The sequence below is a fragment of the Trichoderma atroviride genome, chromosome 2 (genome assembly GCF_020647795.1).
Source record: "Trichoderma atroviride chromosome 2, complete sequence".
Taxonomy (NCBI): domain Eukaryota; kingdom Fungi; phylum Ascomycota; class Sordariomycetes; order Hypocreales; family Hypocreaceae; genus Trichoderma; species Trichoderma atroviride.
The window spans coordinates 3,896,649-3,915,849 of record NC_089401.1 but is presented as its reverse complement, the minus strand read 5'-3'; the positions used below and the strand labels follow the sequence as shown (position 1 = coordinate 3,915,849).

General features: G+C 51.6%; 9 protein-coding genes across 12 annotated transcripts; 5 read left to right on the top strand and 4 right to left on the bottom strand.

The window, feature by feature from the left end:
• Window positions 1-157: 157 nt before the first annotated feature.
• TrAtP1_004087 (uncharacterized protein) lies at window positions 158-3,641 on the top strand. 2 transcript variants are annotated; one of them, XM_066112157.1, is made up of 3 exons: window positions 158-884; window positions 1,007-2,333; window positions 2,464-3,641. In XM_066112157.1, exons 1-3 carry the CDS (start codon window positions 573-575, stop codon window positions 2,505-2,507), a joined length of 1,683 nt encoding a protein of 560 aa, XP_065968240.1. In that variant the 5' UTR covers window positions 158-572; the 3' UTR covers window positions 2,508-3,641. The 2 variants fall into 2 exon arrangements, with proteins under 2 accessions (XP_065968240.1, XP_065968239.1); XM_066112156.1 differs by having other exon boundaries at window positions 1,007-3,641.
• TrAtP1_004086 (uncharacterized protein) lies at window positions 3,642-6,236 on the bottom strand. Its single transcript, XM_014083718.2, has 3 exons — window positions 5,308-6,236; window positions 5,000-5,209; window positions 3,642-4,922 (listed from the first exon to the last, which is right to left on the bottom strand). The coding sequence occupies exons 1-3, from the start codon at window positions 5,528-5,530 to the stop codon at window positions 4,051-4,053; spliced, it is 1,305 nt and encodes a 434-aa protein (XP_013939193.2). The 5' UTR covers window positions 5,531-6,236; the 3' UTR covers window positions 3,642-4,050.
• Window positions 6,237-6,289: 53 nt separating this feature from the next.
• TrAtP1_004085 (uncharacterized protein) lies at window positions 6,290-7,880 on the bottom strand. Its single transcript, XM_014083717.2, has 3 exons — window positions 7,596-7,880; window positions 6,883-7,529; window positions 6,290-6,802 (listed from the first exon to the last, which is right to left on the bottom strand). The coding sequence occupies exons 1-3, from the start codon at window positions 7,727-7,729 to the stop codon at window positions 6,408-6,410; spliced, it is 1,176 nt and encodes a 391-aa protein (XP_013939192.1). The 5' UTR covers window positions 7,730-7,880; the 3' UTR covers window positions 6,290-6,407.
• A 148-nt stretch (window positions 7,881-8,028) lies between these two features.
• Window positions 8,029-11,046, bottom strand: TrAtP1_004084 (uncharacterized protein). Of its 2 annotated transcripts, XM_014083716.2 has the most exons (4): window positions 10,467-11,046; window positions 10,015-10,231; window positions 8,653-9,896; window positions 8,029-8,589 (listed from the first exon to the last, which is right to left on the bottom strand). In XM_014083716.2, the coding sequence occupies exons 1-4, from the start codon at window positions 10,552-10,554 to the stop codon at window positions 8,483-8,485; spliced, it is 1,656 nt and encodes a 551-aa protein (XP_013939191.1). In that variant the 5' UTR covers window positions 10,555-11,046; the 3' UTR covers window positions 8,029-8,482. The 2 variants fall into 2 exon arrangements, with proteins under 2 accessions (XP_013939191.1, XP_065968238.1); XM_066112155.1 differs by having other exon boundaries at window positions 10,015-11,046.
• A 1,156-nt stretch (window positions 11,047-12,202) lies between these two features.
• Window positions 12,203-12,751, top strand: TrAtP1_004083 (uncharacterized protein; the record flags this gene model as incomplete). Its single annotated transcript, XM_014083714.2, has 1 exon — window positions 12,203-12,751. One exon carries the CDS (start codon window positions 12,203-12,205, stop codon window positions 12,749-12,751), a length of 549 nt encoding a protein of 182 aa, XP_013939189.1.
• Window positions 12,752-12,896: 145 nt separating this feature from the next.
• TrAtP1_004082 (uncharacterized protein) lies at window positions 12,897-13,076 on the top strand (the record flags this gene model as incomplete). Its single annotated transcript, XM_066112154.1, has 1 exon — window positions 12,897-13,076. The coding sequence occupies one exon, from the start codon at window positions 12,897-12,899 to the stop codon at window positions 13,074-13,076; it is 180 nt and encodes a 59-aa protein (XP_065968237.1).
• Window positions 13,077-13,208: 132 nt separating this feature from the next.
• Window positions 13,209-13,992, top strand: TrAtP1_004081 (uncharacterized protein; the record flags this gene model as incomplete). Its single annotated transcript, XM_014083713.2, has 2 exons — window positions 13,209-13,303; window positions 13,425-13,992. 2 exons carry the CDS (start codon window positions 13,209-13,211, stop codon window positions 13,990-13,992), a joined length of 663 nt encoding a protein of 220 aa, XP_013939188.1.
• A 985-nt stretch (window positions 13,993-14,977) lies between these two features.
• TrAtP1_004080 (uncharacterized protein) lies at window positions 14,978-16,217 on the top strand (the record flags this gene model as incomplete). The annotated part of the gene is made up of 5 exons (XM_014083711.2): window positions 14,978-15,292; window positions 15,427-15,595; window positions 15,670-15,756; window positions 15,866-15,958; window positions 16,060-16,217. 5 exons carry the CDS (start codon window positions 14,978-14,980, stop codon window positions 16,215-16,217), a joined length of 822 nt encoding a protein of 273 aa, XP_013939186.2.
• On the bottom strand, window positions 15,754-19,026 carry TrAtP1_004079 (uncharacterized protein). Of its 2 annotated transcripts, XM_014083710.2 has the most exons (7): window positions 18,554-19,026; window positions 18,203-18,373; window positions 17,776-18,137; window positions 17,645-17,706; window positions 16,744-17,586; window positions 16,605-16,689; window positions 15,754-16,543 (listed from the first exon to the last, which is right to left on the bottom strand). In XM_014083710.2, exons 1-7 carry the CDS (start codon window positions 18,758-18,760, stop codon window positions 16,252-16,254), a joined length of 2,022 nt encoding a protein of 673 aa, XP_013939185.1. In that variant the 5' UTR covers window positions 18,761-19,026; the 3' UTR covers window positions 15,754-16,251. The 2 variants fall into 2 exon arrangements, with proteins under 2 accessions (XP_013939185.1, XP_065968236.1); XM_066112153.1 differs by having other exon boundaries at window positions 18,203-19,026.
• Between the last annotated feature and the right edge of the window lie 175 nt (window positions 19,027-19,201).

The following is a 19,201-nucleotide window of genomic DNA, read 5'->3' as shown; positions in this document are numbered from 1 at the left end:
GGGATCGGGACAAGCAAGCTCCCGCTGCTGACGCTTTTAAGGGAGCTGATTGGTCTGTTTTAGACACCCGGGGGGTCGTCTGTAGACTCTTGCAGTTTTGCTTGCAGAGGCGAGAAAACAATGCAAGAGGCTGTGGCTCAACAGCGGCTACAGCCACCCCCAGCGTCAGCAGTGTGCAAAGAGTGCGCAAATTTCCTAATCAGGATTGGGCACTGTTAGACGGGGCGTCGCCACGGCAACGGCGCCCACTTGGCACCATCTTTGTGGTTGGAAATTGGTAAACAGCGTCGGCACCTTATTATTACCAAGCCCACAACCGCATGACCCTGTCCTGCACGGAGTAAGGCCCCAGCATTTTTCGGCTCGACACATCACCACAGCCAGCCTGCACAAGCACAAAAACTTGCCTGTGACACGCCGGATCCCGTGGAGGGACCAGGACGCAGCGCTATATAATTCGACGCCGCCACACCACACTCGCACCCACCGCCTGCCGTACGGCATCAACCGGCAAATGGAAGAGCTTTCGTCTCAACCCAACTCCCCCCGCGTCCGCTGGTGGACCCCTCCAGATGGCATCGCCCGACCGCGTGAACCAGCGCCGCGACATCTTTGCCAGCGTTCGCCCGGTAGCCGGAGACGGAGGCCGCGACAGCACGGTGCACGACAAGATCAGCCAGTTTAACAGCCTCAGCATGAGCATGCAGTCCCGGCAGCTGGAGCGCAAGAGCGCCGATGCGGCGCTTAAGCGAGCCATGTTGGGGCGCGAAGAGGCCGAGGCCGAGATGAAGCGCCTGAAGGAGGAGGCGCGAGTCTTGCGGCAGGAAATCGAGGAGGGCAAGGAGCGGGAGAGGAGAGTTGGCGAGCGATTGGAAACCATCATGGTAAGCAAATAAGTCCACTACTACTAATCAGCATCATCGCGACACTACGTCACCGTGCAGCATACCTATCATGTGTATGTTTCTCTGTCATGATGGCTAGCTAATCGCGCCGTGTCAATCAGGAAAACTATGGACGCGCCAAGGAGACACATGCACACACCGAGGCTCTCTGGGAAAAGGAAATCAGACGTGCGAGAAAAGAAAATTTCAAAGCCCAGTCGACCATTGTCAAACTCCAGGAGGATCTCAAAAACACCCGCGCCGCAACCAAATTGGTCGAAGAATCGCTACAACATGAAAAGGATCGCTGCCATGCTCAAGAGCAAGAGACTAAAAAAGCTCAGGCTACCATTGCCCAGCTGCAGGAGGAGATGATCACTCACAGCGCCGAGACCAACTCCATCGAAGAATCGCTACAGTACGAAAAGGATAGGTGCCAGGCTCAGGAGCAAGAAACTCTAAAGGCGCAGGCCACCATTGCCAAACTTGAAGAGGAGATCAAGGCCCATAGCGCCGAGAACAACTCCATTGAAGAATCGCTGCAGTATGAAAAAGATAGGAGCCAGACCCGAGACCAGGAGCTCTTCAAGGCCCGATCTACCATTACTAAGCTCCATGAAGACCTCAAAACTGCCCGCGGTGCCACAAAGACTGCTCAAGAGTCACTGCTTAAGGAGAAGGAAAAGACTCGCGCTCAAGAGCATGAAATTTTCGAAGCGAAATACCAAGTTAGCAGCTTACAAGATCAGCTCGAGCAAGCACTTGAGCGGATGAAGCTGGTGGAACAGGAGCGAGATGCCTACAAGACTGCCGCCAAGAACGAGGAAGTTGCGCGTCTTGCTGCAGAGGGACGCATTCCTCTGCCTGCGGAGGAATCCGATAACGAGTTTGCGTCTCCCCCAAGAAAGAGAAGAATTGGATCGACAATTAGGTGCAAAGACCCCCGCGTCTCTCTCTCCACCATGGAAGTCGTCTCGTCGGCTTCTCTTGAGCTAGAGCTCGAGGACCTTAGTGAGCAGGTGCAGTGGGAAAGGCAGAGAGCCGACCGAGCTCAAGAAATGATTGAGTTTATGCAGGCCGAGTGCCAGATGCACTGCTGCCCTGCCTCCAAGTCTAAACGCCGAACTAGCATGTTGGCCATGCAGCTCCCTCGCGCTTCTCCTCAAAAGTCGAGGCTTTCTTTGGAGGCCACCATCCAGGAAGAGAGGAGCGCACCTCCTGAACATGCCCCCTCGCCCGCCCAGCAGCAGGAGTTGAAGCCGGCAAAGGTGAGGAAGGGCGCAAGGCGGAGCACCGTCTTTTTGCCCCAGGAGGGCGTCTTCCGCACGGTATCCGAGCAAGAGGCCATTGAGCTAGAAGCTCAGCGCAAGGCGGAGATTGTGATTGAGGCTCACGAAGAGACTGAGCCGGAGTTGTCTCCCTCCAAAGGAAAACAAGAGGCACATCAACGTACGTTTGCGAGAACACCACCTGTCGAGCCTTCAGCCTATGATTTTGCCCCAAGCAGAGCATCCCTGATGTCGCTCATCGACACTCCGCGAATGAACGCTCAAGCTGACTCTCTGCCAAATTTGCATAGCATCCCGACGGTTTCTGACCACAACTCCGCACAAGAGGGGTTAAAGCGATACTTGGCAGCGGTAGCAGAAGACGAGATGGATGTGAAGCCCGAGGTGGTGCCAGAACCAGAACCATTCAGCTTGCCTCAGAAACGTCCATCTGCTGGCTCGTCTCGGTCTTCTTCAAAAGCCGTCTATACTGTGACGACTACAGTCCCACTTCAAGACGAACGATCCTCCAGCTCAACTTTCAGCCAGAGAATGCGAACGGCATCCAGCAGCAGCAGCGCGAGCTTCGACACGACTGATCCGGCAATGGACCCCACTATGACTCGCGAAGAAGCCCTGGCCAAGATCCAGGAGAGGAGAGGACGTGCTAGGAGTGTGACCAGAGGCACGGCTCCATCGCAGAGCCGGCCAGCGTCTGCTATGAGCCGACCAACGTCTGCTATGAGTCGGCCAGCATCTGTTATGAGTCGGCCAACCTCTGCCATGAGCCGAAGAGACCAGAGCAGGATGGGCAGAGTTGGAAGCAGGTCCAGGTCCAGAAACTCATGAAGCTTTGCCTCTTCTTCTTCTTTTCATTTTACATTTTTTTCCTCTTTGGGTTTACATATTGAAAGGTACATAAAGGATGGTTCATAGGCCGGTATGGGTTGGCTTTGGATGGAGTTTTTACGATATCAGGAGGAAGAGTCGTCACCACCACTCACTCACCAGTTTCTGTTTTTTTGTTTTTCTTTCATTTACTGTTCTTGATTGAGTCTTTCTCTCCTTCTTCTCTCTTGTCGTTCTTATTTCCACTTTTTCCACTTTTTTCCTTGTACATTCTCTCTCATTATTGCATCATACTGTTTATAACAGGAAAAAGGGGTGGATGGATGGGACCAAATTTGAGCGCTGGCGAAGAAGGTGTTTTTGGATGTCGTTTTTGTTGTTGTATTGGTTTTCTAGGTTTTGCATTTCTTTTTTGCATGTCTTTGATAGGTTGTTCTTGACATGAAAACAATAGGATGAAGGCTTTTCGCTCCTATTCTACGTATTTCAGTAGATTTCTTTGACTGGCTTTCTCTCTGCATGTATGGCGTTATGATGTTCTTGATGTCGATTCCTAAATTGCATGTTTAGGCGTTTATTATTCGTTGTATTAAACTCTGTTCGTTCATGTCGAGCCAGTACGAACGTGTCAAACTTGACGTATATGCTTCAAAAAATCCCATGGGGTTCGATTTTACCATTGAAGAAAAACTCCTTATCCTATCCATTGCTCATACTCATCAACGCGCTATATATACAACGAAGAGACTATCCATCTCTCTTCCTAAATTTTCATATTCTAAAAACTAATAAGAAAAGAAAAGATATTTGTTTAATCACCAAGGAACTTTCTCATCTTGTTCCTCCCCCTCTCCGAGCTCACAGCATCAATCTTGACAGCCACAAACACGCACTCAAGCGCACTCTTGCCACCCCTGCTCTCCTGAATCCGCAGCCTGAACTGGCTCGTCTTGACGGCCCATTCCTGGCCCTCGCTGGGAAGACCGCCGGCGGCGTCCTCGATGCCGTCATCTTCGGTCCGTCGGCGCTTCCTGGGATTTCGGGCGGGTTCAACGTCGGTTGTGGCGGTAGGGGCGTCTTCGGGCGGCGAGTAGTTGCTCAGGTCCTCGCCGTATTCTTCGCCGTCGAGGGTGACTGAGGATTCGGCCTCGAAGATGACTCGGACGAGGTCCTCGCTGAGGGGGGTGTGTCCCGGCGTGGGTGGTTGTGAGCTGGCGCCCCCCGGAGGCCATGAGGACGCCCAATGGTTGTGTAGTCAGGGGCAGACTGAGCTTTGTTGCAACCACTTCGAGGAGTTTGGCCACCCTGGTTTTCGTGCGCCCAAAGAATTCTGCCTTGACGCCGCTGGCGGAGAACTTGAGCATCGTTGTCGTCTCTCCAATCTCCAATATCAGCTCGGCCGGTTTGCTGTCTACGTATGGGCGAGCGTAGTTGACGTGTCGACCGCCGTCGCTGACTTCCTCGGCCGGTGGAACACTGACACCGCTCTTTTGTACATTTTCCAACCGCAGGATAATCTCGTCGATGAGGCGCAAGGGATTGAAGCTGATGGCATGGGGGATGAGCTGCTGCTCTATACCCTTGAAGTGGAAATATCGAGCGTCTCGGAGGAGTTCTTGGCGATGGTTTTCGTCGCGGATATTGACGGGATACCCGCGCAGCAGCCGCAGCAGCTCGGCAAAGGTGTCGGCGTTGCGATTAGGCACCGACGGCGGGAGAATAGACGGCGGGCGTATCAGGCCCTCGCGGTCGAGGCCGGGGAAGAGGTCGTTTGGCTGGGAGAAGAAGAGGGCGAAGCCGAGAGAGAAGTAGTTGGGCGAGTTGGCGGGGTCGTTGAGGACGTCGCGAGGGATCTGGAATTCGCGATGGCCGATGGACATGAAGATGCTCTCTTCGTTGAGTTGAGAGATGAGCTTGGGGACTAATCACGGAGTCAGTCAGGCACTAACCTTGCCGTATAAACGTGTGATATTCTGCCGAGGAAAACAATAAACATACGGTTATAGAACTGAGCGTCTGCAAACAAGCGCACAAAGTGCGTCCCGTCTCGTGGTATCACATAGTATCCCTGTAGATGCAGCGCAATGTCTCGAAAGGTCTGCGGGTCGCGATCGATGTAGAGCGTCCGGATCGAGGTACTCGGGTCCTCGCCCTTTTGCTCGGCCGACTGGATCTGGCAAAGAAAGTATTGCGAAAAGTAGGACGGAGCTGTAGTTGTGCAAAACACATCATCAAAAGAGAGTTAGCCATCAAAACAAGCAATAGTTCAAAGCTCGAGGCCTTGGTCGAGGAGCGCAACAACGAACCATCGGATGAGAGAGATGCGCCAGACAGCTTAAACAGCTCCCCGCCAATCTGGATCGGAAAGACGCGCTCCCGCGGCAGGATCTGCGGAATCTTGTGAACGTCGACGCCGTGCAAGGGCAGCGCGGGCGGCGCAGAGTTGGGCGCCTCGCTCGGGCTCGCTGAAAGCATCGCTGCGGCCTCTACTGGCGAAGCAGCGGAGATGGACGAGGCAGAGACCGACATGCTGGCCGCTCCACCAGCCCTCGGGGCTTTTATACGAGCAACCGCCCTTGTTTGCTTATTATTTCCTTTTTTCCTCCTCCTCTCTCTCAGTCTTCTCTCCTCGAAGCTGGGCCCGTGTTCGCGTTTGGCAGCTTACAGCTTGCAGGCGGCAATTGCGGGTGGCAATTGCGGTGCGGTCGAGAGGGATGTGGGGAGTCCCGAAGCTTCTTGGGTATGTGTGCCTGGATCCCGGATCTGTGGAAAATGGTAGAACGATTGGCGATGTGTGTAAGGATGTTTGTTGTTCGCCGGTCCAGGTTGGTAAGACGAAGTTCCTGCTGTGGCTTGGAATGGAATCGTGGAAAATACGACGGCGCTATACCATCACCCAACCACCCCCCCGGCTGTACTTTCAGGTGCCGATTCGATAAGCCTCACCAGGACCGTTCGGGTGGCAGCGCCCCATAGCTGTGCTGGGAATTGACCGATGAGGCAAAAAAGCCGATAAAGAGAGAGCCGACTGGAGTGTATACGGGGAATGGCTTCTCGCAGGTCGTGCGTTGTTACGGAGCCTGGGTACCGTCGCTAAGGTAGCATGGGAAGGCTAAGGGCCTAGTGCCGAAGGGAAAAAAAGACCGTAGCGATTGATTGTTTGATTGCCAATACGCGCGCGTGTTGTGACGTAAGGGACGTAAGGGACCGCAAGATTTCCCAGGGACCTCTCCAGGCGGAAGCCGAGGCGCCACACGACTTACACGGTGAGCATTATCAATCAGCGACTTCAACGCATTGAGTAGCATTCGTGCTATTTATGAAATCTTTCATTCTTCATTAACAGAAACATGCCATTACAGCAACATGACTGAGCCCTTGGTCATGCAATCATTGGTATTCACATTCACTTGCTCATCAGCTCCACCCCTCCTCGCACAACGCCCACCACCGCTCCCGTCTGCACCATCTCGCTGGCCCCTCCAGCAACGCGGTGCTCAATCTCCGCCAGCCCTGCCAGCCAGGTGATCATGACCTCTGCATTCACCTCCAGCTTCGTCAGCTGCTCCATCACCGCCGTGATGATGTCGGCCAGCGCCAGCCCCTGCGTCGTCTTCAGCGCGTTGATGGTGTTGAGGCAGCTCGTCACGTCCGGCGTGCTCAGCAGCGTCTCGACAATCTCCTTGACGGCCTCGGGCTGCGGCGCCGCAATGCAGTTGTAAATCGTCTCCGTCGTAATCGTCTCGCGCTTGATCTCGCTCTCCGGCGGCTTGGGCTCGTTCTTTAACCTCAAGGGCGTGCCTGTAACATGATTCCAGTCAGCTTTTCTATCCCCTCGCCCGTATCATGCAATTTCTTGATTGAATGCCAGCAAGACTCACTTGATGCATGGCACGCTTGAAGCACGTTCAGTGCCCGTCGCATGTCGCCCTTGCTCAGCTTCACCAGCGCATCCACAGCCTCGCCCTGAATCTTGACATTCTCCTCCTCCACCACCTTCTCCACCAACACCCTGATATCCCCTTCCTTCAACGGACTGAATCGGAATCTCGTACAGCGAGACAGCAGCGCGGGGCTCAGCTTGTGTGCGTAGTTGGCAATGATGCAGAACCGTGTGTTGGCCGTGTACTTTTCCATGATTCTTCGTAGAGCCATCTGTGCGGTATTGGTCATGGCATCCGCCTCATCTAGAATGATGAGTTTGAAGCCAGCAATGGAATTTGACTTTGACGCGCCGCCACCCATGGAAAAGATCTGCTTGGTGCTGGCAAACGTCTTGATCTGCTCTCGTACCACGTCGATGCCTCTGTCGTCTGAAGCGTTCAGTTCCAGCACCATCTGCCGCATGTTGGAGACGCCGTAGATCCGCCGCGCGAGGGCCAGGATAGTCGATGTTTTGCCCGTGCCGGGCGGGCCGTAGAGAAGCAGGTGAGGGAGGCGGTTCTGTTCGACAAACTTGTTGATGGTGGCCAGGATGTCTTGGTGACCGGAGACATCCTCGAGCGTTACTGGTCGGTACTTTTCAACCCTGCAAGGTAGATTCGTCAGTGACAGTTCTGGCCAAGATGTCTCTCAAAGAGCATTCTGTACGCACCATGGTAAGCTGTCCTCGGCTTCAACTGGTAGATTGGCAGCACTCCTCTTGCCCTTGGCCGCCTCAGCCGAAAAGGTGATGTCGGCAGATGGCGCAGGGCCATCGACGTCCATATCGTCCTCGTAGTCGGACATTTTGGAGGGGGAGAAGCTCGAGATGGCAATTGGATAAGAAATTCAAGTCTCGTTCAAGCGATTGCGCCGAATACCCAACTTCGAAATAAAATTCCCGTTATATGACAGCGTGCATTTGCCGACTTGAATTTTCCCACCATGCTCAAGGCAGAGACGAGCTACAGCGCCGACACGCGCCTAGACGTGTTCTGCCCATTAAAACCCCTGTAACTGTGCCACAACGATTCAGAGCAGCTAAGCCACCCACTGAAAGCAATTAGCCACATTTGATATCCAACGCAAATGGTCCATCAAATAAATGACTACATGTATCATATTGTAGACGATGCACTTGTGATTATTACTTTTTATCCCATCTTGCCCATTATTTCCTCTCAATATATACAAGAAGGCAAAGAGAAAAAAAGAAGAAGAAAGAATAGAAAATAGAAAATAGAAATAATACAACTGGGCAAGACAGAAGCCACCAAAAACAGCACTATTAAGACGCATGCTTTTCCGTTGTATCGCGAGCCAGCTTGTCTTTTAAAGTAACGCGAACCCGTCGCCGTGCCAGAAATGAAAAGAAGTAGAGGTCTATGCCCCATGAATAAAAGAGCAACATTCCCTTCTCCAAATTTGTAGAGGGGGAAAAAAATTAATAAACGCCCCGTGCATCCTTATATTCGTTCGTCAAAAGGAAATAGTATGTGAAGAAACTGAAAAACAAAGAGGAAAAAAAATTTTGCAACCCGCCGTGGACCGATGGACCATTCAATTCGAGGCGAGCAACTTATCCCACGGAACCGCCGTATGGACAACACCGAGGCCAAGGAAATAGAATAACACTGGAATTGCGGCGGCTGTAAACCATGAGATTCCTGTGCGGTTTCATCATGTTAATAGACATTCAATGTTCAACCTAGCAAGTATCAGAAGCTTACCTGAATACACGACGAGTTTTGTGACAACTTCGACGTCGTATCTCACTCGCGGCCTCACCAGCTGCGAAAACATCTCCTTTTCTTCGCGCGCATTTTCCATGGTAAGATAGGCGTCTAGACTCCCATTCTCTGCCCCGCCTTGCATGGCAGGGGCGTCGTTCGGGCCTCTCGACGGCTCATTCTCCTTGTAAGCCGGCTTTTGGACCCCAGAAGTTTGGGCGCCTTTGCCTGACTTGTCTTCGTCCTCCTCGTCAAGATCCAAAAGGTTTGATTTGCCCTTTAGGCTAGAGTTGCTTCCAATGCTGTCTCTTCGTTGCCGCTCTCGGTAAGCCAAGGTTTCGTACGCATCTGCTGCGCTCTGTGGTCCGATGGAGACGGCTCGTCCTCGAGTTGTAGGGTGTCGAATACTCTCAACCATGCGAGGGAAGTCAGAGGCCGTGGGGAAGAGGGTATCCAGCCGTGATCCGGGAGGCACAGATTTGTACTCGCTAGCCGGTGTGAAGAACCTTCGAGGCAGGTCATATCCGGTCGACTCGATAAGGCGGAATACATGGGGCAGCACTTTGAGCAGCGTGGGCTTCATGATTTCGCGCCAAAGAAAGATGACGACGATTCCAACCACCATCCTCGCCGCGACAACCAACCATGTGTACGGCAAAGCGCCCATGCTAGCCTCGGCGTAAGCTAGGAACGATCTTCCAGCGGTCCAGGTTCCAGCCTCCAGGCCGATGACTACGCCGGCAAAGGCCACGCTATCGTCGAAGCAGGGGCAATCGTCTGCTGGTTCGGGATGGATCCGTATAAGGATGACAATGACGATGCCGATCAAGGCGGGAGCCACCCAGGAGCTGGACTGCATAGCGGCATCCAACGGCGGCCCGAGGTAGTATTCCAGCAAGGTGATACCAGCCCCCATTATAGATCCTATGATGACATCCAAGAAACCATGCATGCCGCAGTAGAGGCGCCCAAAGATGATTGATACACCATAAAAGTACGACAGGATCTCGAGGGCCAGCTTCGTCGTCTCAGAAAAGGGATTATCGGGGCTTCGCAAGTGCAGAATGGCATACACGGCAACCGAAACCGCATTGGCGCTGTGGGTGGAGGGGAAGCCATACTCGAGCGCAGCAGATCCAGACATGGTGATACGGTGGAGAGGCGGCGACAGCGGTCGAGGCAGCGAGTAGAAATCCTTGACGAAGCCTGTCCAGAAGACACCCAGCGCCAAGATATGGACCAGCCTGCGCATGTGATGTTAGCATCTCGAGTTTCCTAGCTCAAGAATTGCATAAAACAGCAACGTAAAAAGAAAAGTGGCAAATCTGCCTCGATCGCACACTGATCAAATGAAAAACGTACCCCTTAGCAAAGGCCGCATAGCCACCCCAGAACAGCATCGGCAGGAAGATCATGAAAAACGTATGGGTGCCGAGGTTGGCGGTGATGGCGAAGTAGCTGTCGAGCGCCGGCGTGCGCAGCTTGCTCTGGAGCGCAGCCAGATACGGCGTCTCCCACCGGACAAGAGGAAGTGCCTGTTGTCGCAGATTGTATCTCCATTTTGGCAGCGCTCTCTTATCTGCAGGTTGCCATGTGTCAGCTCGGCGATTCGTCTCAAAGCTTCTAGATGCCAGCTTTCCACTTCAGGTCTCTCCTCGTCCTTCATTTTCTCCATTCAACTTCTAAATCACATCGTAACCGCCACTTTAGAAAAGAAAACTCTTCTTCTTTTATGCGTACTTCCATTCCGCGCTATCCATCTCTAGAGGCCACATTATATCGGCTGGGGGGGCTGCTGCGTTGGAGAAACCTACAGTGATCAAGGCTCCTCAGCCCCGCGTCGGGGACATCGCCATTCTTCTGGTGACGATGCGGCGGGGCATCGCGTCGCGTGCCGTTCATGGTGGAAATCCCAGGCACTCTGCGGTGCTGTCGGGAAACAAGAGCTCAGTGTACCGTCGAGAGACGAGCTCAGGATCCGACATGGAGTGAGAGTGGAGGGAAATGGAAGAGAGGGAAAAAGCAAGGACTGTGTCCCGGTCTGTTAGTGAGGTGGGAGTCGCAGTTTTAGCTCTAGTGAAGTGCGAATGCGACGAGAGAGCCCTGGCAGGAAAAAAAAAAAACTGGCACTGGCACTGGCACTGGCAACTGACACTGGGGATTGGGGATTATAAAGACATGAGAAGAAGAAAAAAAAAAAACTGGAAGCCGAATTCAAGCCACCAAGCCTTATAAATGCTGGCGCCGTCACCTAGAACGAATGAACATTGATGCTATGTACTGAATTATGGGAATCATACTTTTCCTCTATACTCGCGTGCAAACGCAAAACCGGTCAATGCCCGTCTTGAGAATTCCACCACATGTACGTCTGGGGCCCTCATTCGAGATTGCCCAGCAACACCTATTTGGCGCTGCCACTGGTAAAACCACAGCACGAGAGAGGCAACCGGCCGCTGCGATAACCCGCTGTCCGGCTGCCTATTGTAGATCCCTCCCAGCGCTACTCCACCCCGAGGTAAGCCAAGCAAGGCGCCAAACAGCCCCTGGACCGGCTATCAGTCCGAGAGTCTCCAATTGAACGAGTTGAGAAGGGTGCCGGTTTGTCTGATGCGACAGCCGCGGTAGGCGCATGCTGAGGATGATAGCACTAAATACCTGCTGCTACGAGACACCGAACAGACCCAATGTTTCGTAGGCCTAGTATGATCAACCTACCTATAGTGCTTCTACATAATGCAGGTACTTGCCAAGTACGATGTTAATGCTCAAATCTAACACAGCGAGTCCTAATGCGGGAATCAGGCGGCGAGTGCAGCGGCCACTGCCGCCGCCCATCTTCACAACTTACGTCAAGACTCATAATGCAAATAGCATAAGACACTCCCATCATGAGCCAGCCTCCCAAGCTCCCACTCCTCACACACCAACTCTTGCCCGTCAGTATCGCGCAGTGCCCGGCACCATGCCGAGCAGAAAAGCAGAAGTCGGCGCCTCTCCCACACCGAACGAGCCCAGTGTCTCCCTCTTCTCCAAGGATTTGACAGAGATTCAGCGAGAGCGGGCTCTAGAAATATGGCACGAGTAAGTTTGATGCGCTGCACAACCTCATTTTTCGTCATCTCATGCTGACACTCCCCTCAGCTACATGTAATAGTACCATAAAGAGTTGACGCAGATTATCTCTGAATCGATCTATACCGGAGCGATGCCGTTGCCGTGCAATACTGCAAGGCTTTCCTTCAGACACATGTCGAGAGAGAACCTGTTGAATCGCCCCAAGTACCCCCCCCGGCTCAACCGACAAAGGCCCAGTCGCCCAGATCAGCAACTAGGTTTACCAAGGAGGCGCCGACGAGATGGGACTCAGTACAGCACTCTAACTTGGACGTGTGGGGGGCGGGATGGACGAGGGATGATTATTGCAGAATATCGCATCCTGCCTACCATGGCTTTTAGTATGTGCGAGTGCATAAAGATAGGTTCCGTCGAGTCTAGTTTGTCTAGAGCCGATGGTTAGGAACCACAACACACAACAGGCTTGGCGACAATGCTTCTCAACACCGACCTCTACAGCGATCCAGAGATAATGGGCGAGTTGAAGAGGCGGATATTAGAGCTCCAAAACGACATAGCCGTGGTCGAGGGCTCCCAGCTCGTACAAAGACAGCTCAGTGACCTCAGCCATTCTCCACAGCTGCAACGTCTAGTATCTCATGTCGACAGCAGCCTTCAGTGCCCGATCAGAGACGGGTTCTACGCCCGGCTGATGCAGCTAAGCCTCGACGAGCTTGCCTTTGTGTCCATCAGCTTCCCTGAGAGACGACTCAAGCGTATTCAGGGCAATCACAAGGCCTGCAACGCCCGGATTCATGCGGCTGCAACATTTCGTGCTCGCCATTGCGAATACAAAGAGAAGTCGCTTCTCCAAGACCTGCGGCCACCTGGCTGTTGCATTGTTAGACGCGTCTCTGCAATCATCGGCCTTGCCCACCATTTCCTCCATCCCCGAAGCCCAACACAACAGACCAGCAGCACTGACCCGGACTTTATACAAGACGTCATGCTCCCGCCTTCTCTGCCATACGCTACTGCCTAGCCAGGTCGTGTCGCACCCAACCTCGCCGTTTTTCTCTTGCCGCCATAAGATTCTCGCCCCATAAGATCGGGAACTTACCCGTTCGCACCACAGGGAGTCTGCCTATTCGAAGCAATCAACAGCACAGCACAATACCAGGTTCGCCATGTCCCCTTCTAGCGATGATATTATCGACCGCTTCTTCTTGACCAAGTCCGCGACGAGGGCGGACTGCGACAGCTTTGCCATGAGCACCTTTGGGGGGCCCGTGACGGTTGTCCAGCCGCAGGGCAGGTTCAGCTACACGGTGTCGGCCTGCAACGACACGGTGATTATCCAGTTCTGAGAGCAAGACAGCCCCCTGCTGCTCACGGCCGTTACAGCGCTGCTTTCCAGAGCGCACGGGGAACTAGTTCCATCCTTCAGTCGCGTTGGTACGTTGGGAGGGCAGCAGGAGGGTGGACTCGAGGTGTACAAGATGAACAAGCTCCCTGGAGTCAATTACTTGTACATGGCCGAATCGCTGCCAAGTGACGAAAACACAATGATGAACTTTGTGGACAGCCTGGCAAGGTACGTGTGACAAGACGCAGTATCGCCGGCCGGCCAGCTCCGTTCTTCCCTTCGCTGTCTTTTGTCAGACACCGGTGTGATGACGATGAGCGGACTAGCTGACGAGCTGACCTGGCAACAGCTTCTTTGCTCAGAGCTGGACGCGAGGACGACCAGATAATATGACTTCCCAGGAACACGGCGATCTCGCAGCCACGTGTCGGGCCAGGCTCGATTCGCTTTCCAAATCTCTCCCTGGGCACTTGATACCAGTTGTTGCCCAAGTGCGTGAGAACATGGATGGACTCTTTTCCGGAAGCTACCCTATCGTCCTCACCCACGGCGATCTCAGCGAAATGAACATGCTCGTCGACCCGGATAGCGGCGCTCTGACAGGGGTTGTCGACTGGGCTGAGGCGAGCCTCCTACCCTTCGGCTTTTCCCTCTATGCGCTGGACAGCGTTCTCGGAGACATGTACCTGACTGGTTGGACATGCCATGAAAACGCCGACCAGGCGAGGAGGCGCTTCTGGGATACCTTTTGCTCCATTGCACAGCCGTCCCACGCGGAACGTCAGCAAATGGAAGTGGCGAGGCTGGTCGGTATCCTCTTCCGGTACGGCACGCCGGTCAGCAGTGGATTCCCTGGCATGCTGGGTATCAGGGGCGAGGATGATGGCTCTCTTGCGTTCCTCGAGGCGTTCATTTGACCACGGTTGGGTGGAGTAAACAGCATGGCCGCGTTACGATGGGCTGTGTCTCTATTTGAGAGATTGGCTGGGAATGTTACAAAAGGGAGCAGACGCCGCTGGCCTGCGGCTGGATGCATACATTCAAGAGGCATCTTTTCACTGTGGGAGCTCCAAATTGCAGATTGTACAAAGATGGTCTCTCAACCGCCCTTCCTCTTACCCATTGAAGTGATATGCATGAAATCAAATACTAGTATCCGTACTTTTGATGTATTACTAGTACTTTTGTCTCCCCACTACAGGTACAGTCAGGGGCCAAATGTATACGAACGAACATACAGTACACACTATAACACTAGGTTTTTAAAAAGCTATATGTTTTTTTAAACATTTTATAAAAATATAGATTAGTAATATATATATATTTAAATATAAAGAAAAAATATATATAATTTTTTTATTAATATATATTAAATCTAATAAGTTATTTAAGAAATAAAGTCAAAAGTAAAATATAGTATATATACCTATAGCAGAATTTTTATTAACACTGTATTTACTAGTACAAATTTATACTTATTCTTATTCATTTATAATATTGATATCTTAGCTAATATCTAATAAAATTCTACTAAAACTTTAAAATTATTTAACTGGGTTAATAAATTATATATAATAATTTTCTTAGTGTATATAGAATCTTATTTATATCTTTAATTTAACTTAGTAATAGTAGTCAATTTGCTGATTATAGTGCTATACTGTAAGCCGTTCGTGGATTTTTGGCCCCTGACTGTACTAAGCCAAGTAGTACTGGCGACCGATCTAATCTGCCCGCCATGACATGCATACTAGTACATATGCTTTTCATCCTCCGCCGTAATTGACCAGTTCCGCCGCCGTTAGTGCTCTCGGCAAGCCCCCATTGAATTCCCCAAAGTAGCACCGAAGCAAACATTATCCGTCCATTAGCCACGGAAAATACGACAACACACAAAACATCATGGCCTTGCAATTTGCCGGCAGACACTGCGTCGTCGTCGGCGCCACAGGCGTCATTGGCTCATCCATTGCAAAGGCCTTTGCCCAGCACGGCGCCGTCGTGTCGCTCCTCGGCCGCTCAGCCATCCAGGTTCGCCATACGCTGGAACCGCAGCTTCGTCCGTATAGCCTACCCGAGACTGGCGATGGCACGGGAAACGCTGCTGGTGCTGCTGCGGATAGTAGCATTCCCTCAGCTCACCGGTTTATTCGTCTTGATGCGTCCAATAGGGAAGAAATTAAAGCCTTGTTTAGCTCACGGGCATTGCCATCAAAGGTAAATACATTTACCTCTATTCATAGTTTTGATAGACTGAAGAGAGCCATCTTTACTTTGATACACATTGCAAACTTTAGAAGTCTCTCGTAATCTACTTTGAAGAATGGAATCGTTAACCGAGCCACAAATAGCCTCAAGACGACGCCACCATTGGACCCATTGATATCCTCGTCAACTGTGCCGGCATCTCCCAGACCACCTTTCTAAAGCGAACTCCTGATGAGGAACTCTCACGTATTGTCGACACAAATCTACTTGCCACGATGCTTGTATGCAAGCACGCAAAGATGAGACCCAACGGTGAATCTCTCTAAACCCTTATCAGTGCTTCACATCCCTCATCAGCTAAACTAATCATCCCGTCTTCCTCTCAGGCTGCATCATAAACGTCTCTAGCCTCATGGCAACAAAAGGGGGCCTTGGCGCCACAGCTTATGCTGCATCCAAGGCTGGCGTAGTTGGTAAGAGCGAATCCTATTGCTGCTATATCTCAATTTTTTCTGATATATATTAACATACATTGTTATTTTTTACATTTCATCATGTGGTCGGAAGCTAATCTTCTCCTAGGTTTTACTCGTGCCCTGTGCCGTGAGATGGCGTCTCGATCTATCCGTGTAAATGCTCTGCTGCCCGGTTGGGTCAACAGCTCCATGTGGACTGGTATGCATCTTCCTCCCAGCCGCTTTTTGCTCTTTCATGATTCCTATAGTATAATGCTCTCGTGGCTCCTGTACCCAAGCTAATGTACATCTCATCATTAGATCTCAAGCCAGAACTCCAGCAAGCTTACCTCAAAGATACGCCTCTTAATAGAGTAGCGGATCCTGCAGAGGTTGCCGATGCCGCTCTGTTTCTGGCGTTCAACGGTTTCGCAAACAACTGCATCCTCAACCTAGATGGTGGGCTGAGTGCTGCCTGAAGACAGCGCAGCAAGTTTGTCCGTGAATCTATCATCAGTCATCGATGACGATGGCTCCGCCAGCGTCTTCTACGACGACTACATCATCATCTGCAGAGCTAATCATCTTGGCCTTTTTGGAAGGGGGGCTTTCATCATCAGGAAGAGCCCTCTTGATGCCTTTGGATTCCTCCACCACCATCTCATCATCTAGAGAATGCTTTCCATTTTGTTGGTCATGGCCGTTGCCATTGGTCTCAACTGGCGAAGATTTCTTTGGCTTGTGGGGAATTTCGGGCCGCCCAGCGTGAACCGGACGGAATGATTCTTTTTGGTTATCCAAGATCCTGCCATCGGTTAGCATCTTCCAGGCAAGAACGGATTTCCTGTTTTTCGTTAAATTCATACCCATCCTGAATATCAATCACCACATTGACGAGCGTATCTTCATCATCCTCATCAGTGACTGTGAGGAAACTGCCTCCTTTGATACCTGCAGAGATGTTAGTTTCGATACAATGGGCAAATGAGGATCTTGATGCTGTACCAAGTTCTGTGAGCTTCTTCTCAAGATTATCCGTCTCATCAGGATCATATAACACGCCCACGTCATTGCTCACGGAAAACTCCTTATCTCTATAGCCAAACTGATTCTTCACCAAGCCTTCAACAATATCGTGCAGTGTTGCTCTACTCAGGTCGGCAACAACGCTGGTGTAATAAATGCCGCAGACAGGACAGTCGCGGTTTGGCTCTCGATTTCTATCCGGAGCCAAAAGTCTTGCGTTGGCAAAGGGCGTTAGGAAAACTTCTTTAGCCTGCGCATATTCCCCTTTGAGCACTTTGAAGGATTGCAAAACACAGAGACCTGCGACAATTGCATTTGTTGTAGCAATCGCCGGTATGATGTTGCCGGCCATCTGCTTGATATCGAAGCGAGATTTCAAATCAATGCCGAATACGGTGGAGCGAATATTTGCACTGGATGCTACAAAGTCTAGCGTATCATCGTCATCCTTGTCAAAGGTAATGGTTGGCTCAGGCGACGCAGCGTTCTTTGTCGCTTTCAGCTGAAGCAGTCGCTTGCTAAGCCGGTCGAGGCTGTCATTGAAGACAACAAGACTTTCTTCGAGGGTCCAGACCTTCTGTCCGTCTGCCAGTATGGCGTCTTTTGACTCGAGGCTCTGACTAGCTCGTGCAAGTACATCTTCGTACTTGAGCGCTTCAGGGGCGCGACGCGATTTCCACATGTCTTCTACAGACCGCAAGCGCTCGATATCAGAATTGAAAACCTTATCGAAGAGCAGTTTTGGAAATTCAGGTGTTCCAATTGCGTCTCTAATTTTCTTTAGTGCTTCTGATTCTTTCTTTAACTCCTCGATTTCCTGGGCTACAATCTTTATTTAGCGTGGAATCTCATCTTGCAGCATAGACATTCTAAGTCCTACCATTATCCGCATCTGCTGAGTGATCGAAAGCTGATTCATCTTCGCTGACGCCAAATATTTCACTGAAAAGATGTTAGAAAAGAAGCATGAAGAGGAGAAGTTGACACCATGTATGAAAGGGCGCTTCTTACTTTAGCAGATAACTTTTGCCCCATACTATACAATGGATTGGCTGGCTCGGTGTGCTTCGAATGGTACAGACAGGGAATGATTTGGGCGTCTCTTTGGGAGTGCAGTCATAACAAGCCGTAATGCCCTTTTTGATGACTTGAACCTGGCCATTGAAACCAGTCGTCCCGCTCTCGATGAGCGGAACATCCGCCGCCAGGCACATCTTGTTCACGTGCCGTCTGGCGTCGAGGTTGTCTAAAGCATTGAAAACGATCTTGAAGTCGCGAAACCAGGGAACGCTGAACTCGGAGTCTTTAATATTAGCGTGATGCGCAACAAGCTTGACGTTTGGGTTGAATCTCTGTGCTGCCTCTTTGGCAACCTGCTCCAATAATTAGCATTGCGACAGCCAAGCGACATTGGCGCAACCTCGGTATCCAAACGCACCAATGCTTTTGATTTCTTGATATGTTCATGTCGGAAGAGAAACTGGCGATTGAGGTTGGAAAGATCGATCGTGTCGAGGTCGACAATGTGAATCTCGCCGAAGCCGTTGAGCACGAGGTTTTTCAGAAGCTCGCAGCCGATGCCGCCAGCGCCCACCATGAGCACCCGCGCCTGCGATTGGAATTAGTATATGAACGGTGCATCTGCGAAAAGCAAATAGAAAGAAAAAACAGGCAATTATATCGTAAGAAAGAGGGATATAGTTTGGAACGAGCATCGAGATTAATCTCCAAGGCAGATTATGGTGCGGTGCGGCTGAGAGCTCTCAGGCTCGTCACTAAACGAACGTACATGCTTAACCGAGGAATTTAGAGATGCGCCGAGCGACTGGTGGTTAAATCTATCGCGTGTAATCATTGGGTTTCGCTGAGGGGGCGCAGGATGCGACGCGACAATTCTTTGCGGCTGATGAGATTCCTGGACGGCGGTAGGAGGAGGAGCAGAGGTTGGCACGCTGTCGCCAGCCGCATCCGCGAGAGCTTCTTTGGGAGCCTCCATCGCCGCTATCAGAGCGGGAGCTTGAGTGTAGCTAATCGTAGATTGTGGCGATGAAGATGGTTTGGAGATGCAATCTGGAGATGGAGATCGAAGGTGATCGGTTGCAAGCGAGAGAGGGGCGTCGAATTGGTTGCGCCAAAACGCCGTCGCTTTTCAGCTGCTGGTCTGGCGATGCTCGGCGCGGGCAGCTGCAGGGCGTTGAAGTACAGCGGACGAGGCAGTCGAAAAGCTGAGTTGCGACCAATTGCATGAGGTCAGAGGCCCGGGGGAATAGAGCCGAGGGGTCCGTGCGCTGAGCAGCAACTGATAGGGAGCGCTAAGATAAGAAAGAGGGCGCTGAGCGGGAAGCGGTGCGACTGCGACTTGAGACGAGGCTGTGTGTGCCTGAACGGGACGGAAGTTTTTTTCTGGTTCTGAGACGTGCTTTGGTGATACCATGTA

Excerpts from the sequence above, each read along its gene's own strand:
- TrAtP1_004087 (XM_066112156.1), top strand. The coding sequence starts at position 573 with ATGGCATCGCCCGACCGCGTGAACCAGCGCCGCGACATCTTTGCCAGC. Across the intron at positions 885-1,006 it reads AGCGATTGGAAACCATCATG|GAAAACTATGGACGCGCCAA; the intron begins GTAAGCAAATAA and ends CGTGTCAATCAG.
- TrAtP1_004086 (XM_014083718.2), bottom strand. The coding sequence starts at position 5,530 with ATGTCGGTCTCTGCCTCGTCCATCTCCGCTGCTTCGCCAGTAGAGGCC. Across the intron at positions 5,210-5,307 it reads CGCATCTCTCTCATCCGATG|CTCCGTCCTACTTTTCGCAA; the intron begins GTTCGTTGTTGC and ends GCACAACTACAG. Across the intron at positions 4,923-4,999 it reads AGACGCTCAGTTCTATAACC|TCCCCAAGCTCATCTCTCAA; the intron begins GTATGTTTATTG and ends CTCCGTGATTAG.
- TrAtP1_004085 (XM_014083717.2), bottom strand. The coding sequence starts at position 7,729 with ATGTCCGACTACGAGGACGATATGGACGTCGATGGCCCTGCGCCATCT. Across the intron at positions 7,530-7,595 it reads GCCGAGGACAGCTTACCATG|GGTTGAAAAGTACCGACCAG; the intron begins GTGCGTACAGAA and ends TCTACCTTGCAG. Across the intron at positions 6,803-6,882 it reads TCAAGCGTGCCATGCATCAA|GCACGCCCTTGAGGTTAAAG; the intron begins GTGAGTCTTGCT and ends ATCATGTTACAG.
- TrAtP1_004084 (XM_014083716.2), bottom strand. The coding sequence starts at position 10,554 with ATGAACGGCACGCGACGCGATGCCCCGCCGCATCGTCACCAGAAGAAT. Across the intron at positions 9,897-10,014 it reads TATGCGGCCTTTGCTAAGGG|GCTGGTCCATATCTTGGCGC; the intron begins GTACGTTTTTCA and ends TCACATGCGCAG. Across the intron at positions 8,590-8,652 it reads AAAACTCGTCGTGTATTCAG|GAATCTCATGGTTTACAGCC; the intron begins GTAAGCTTCTGA and ends GAAACCGCACAG.
- TrAtP1_004079 (XM_014083710.2), bottom strand. The coding sequence starts at position 18,760 with ATGGAGGCTCCCAAAGAAGCTCTCGCGGATGCGGCTGGCGACAGCGTG. Across the intron at positions 18,374-18,553 it reads TAAATTCCTCGGTTAAGCAT|GCGCGGGTGCTCATGGTGGG; the intron begins GTACGTTCGTTT and ends TTCCAATCGCAG. Across the intron at positions 16,544-16,604 it reads GTGATTGATATTCAGGATGG|GATCTTGGATAACCAAAAAG; the intron begins GTATGAATTTAA and ends AACCGATGGCAG.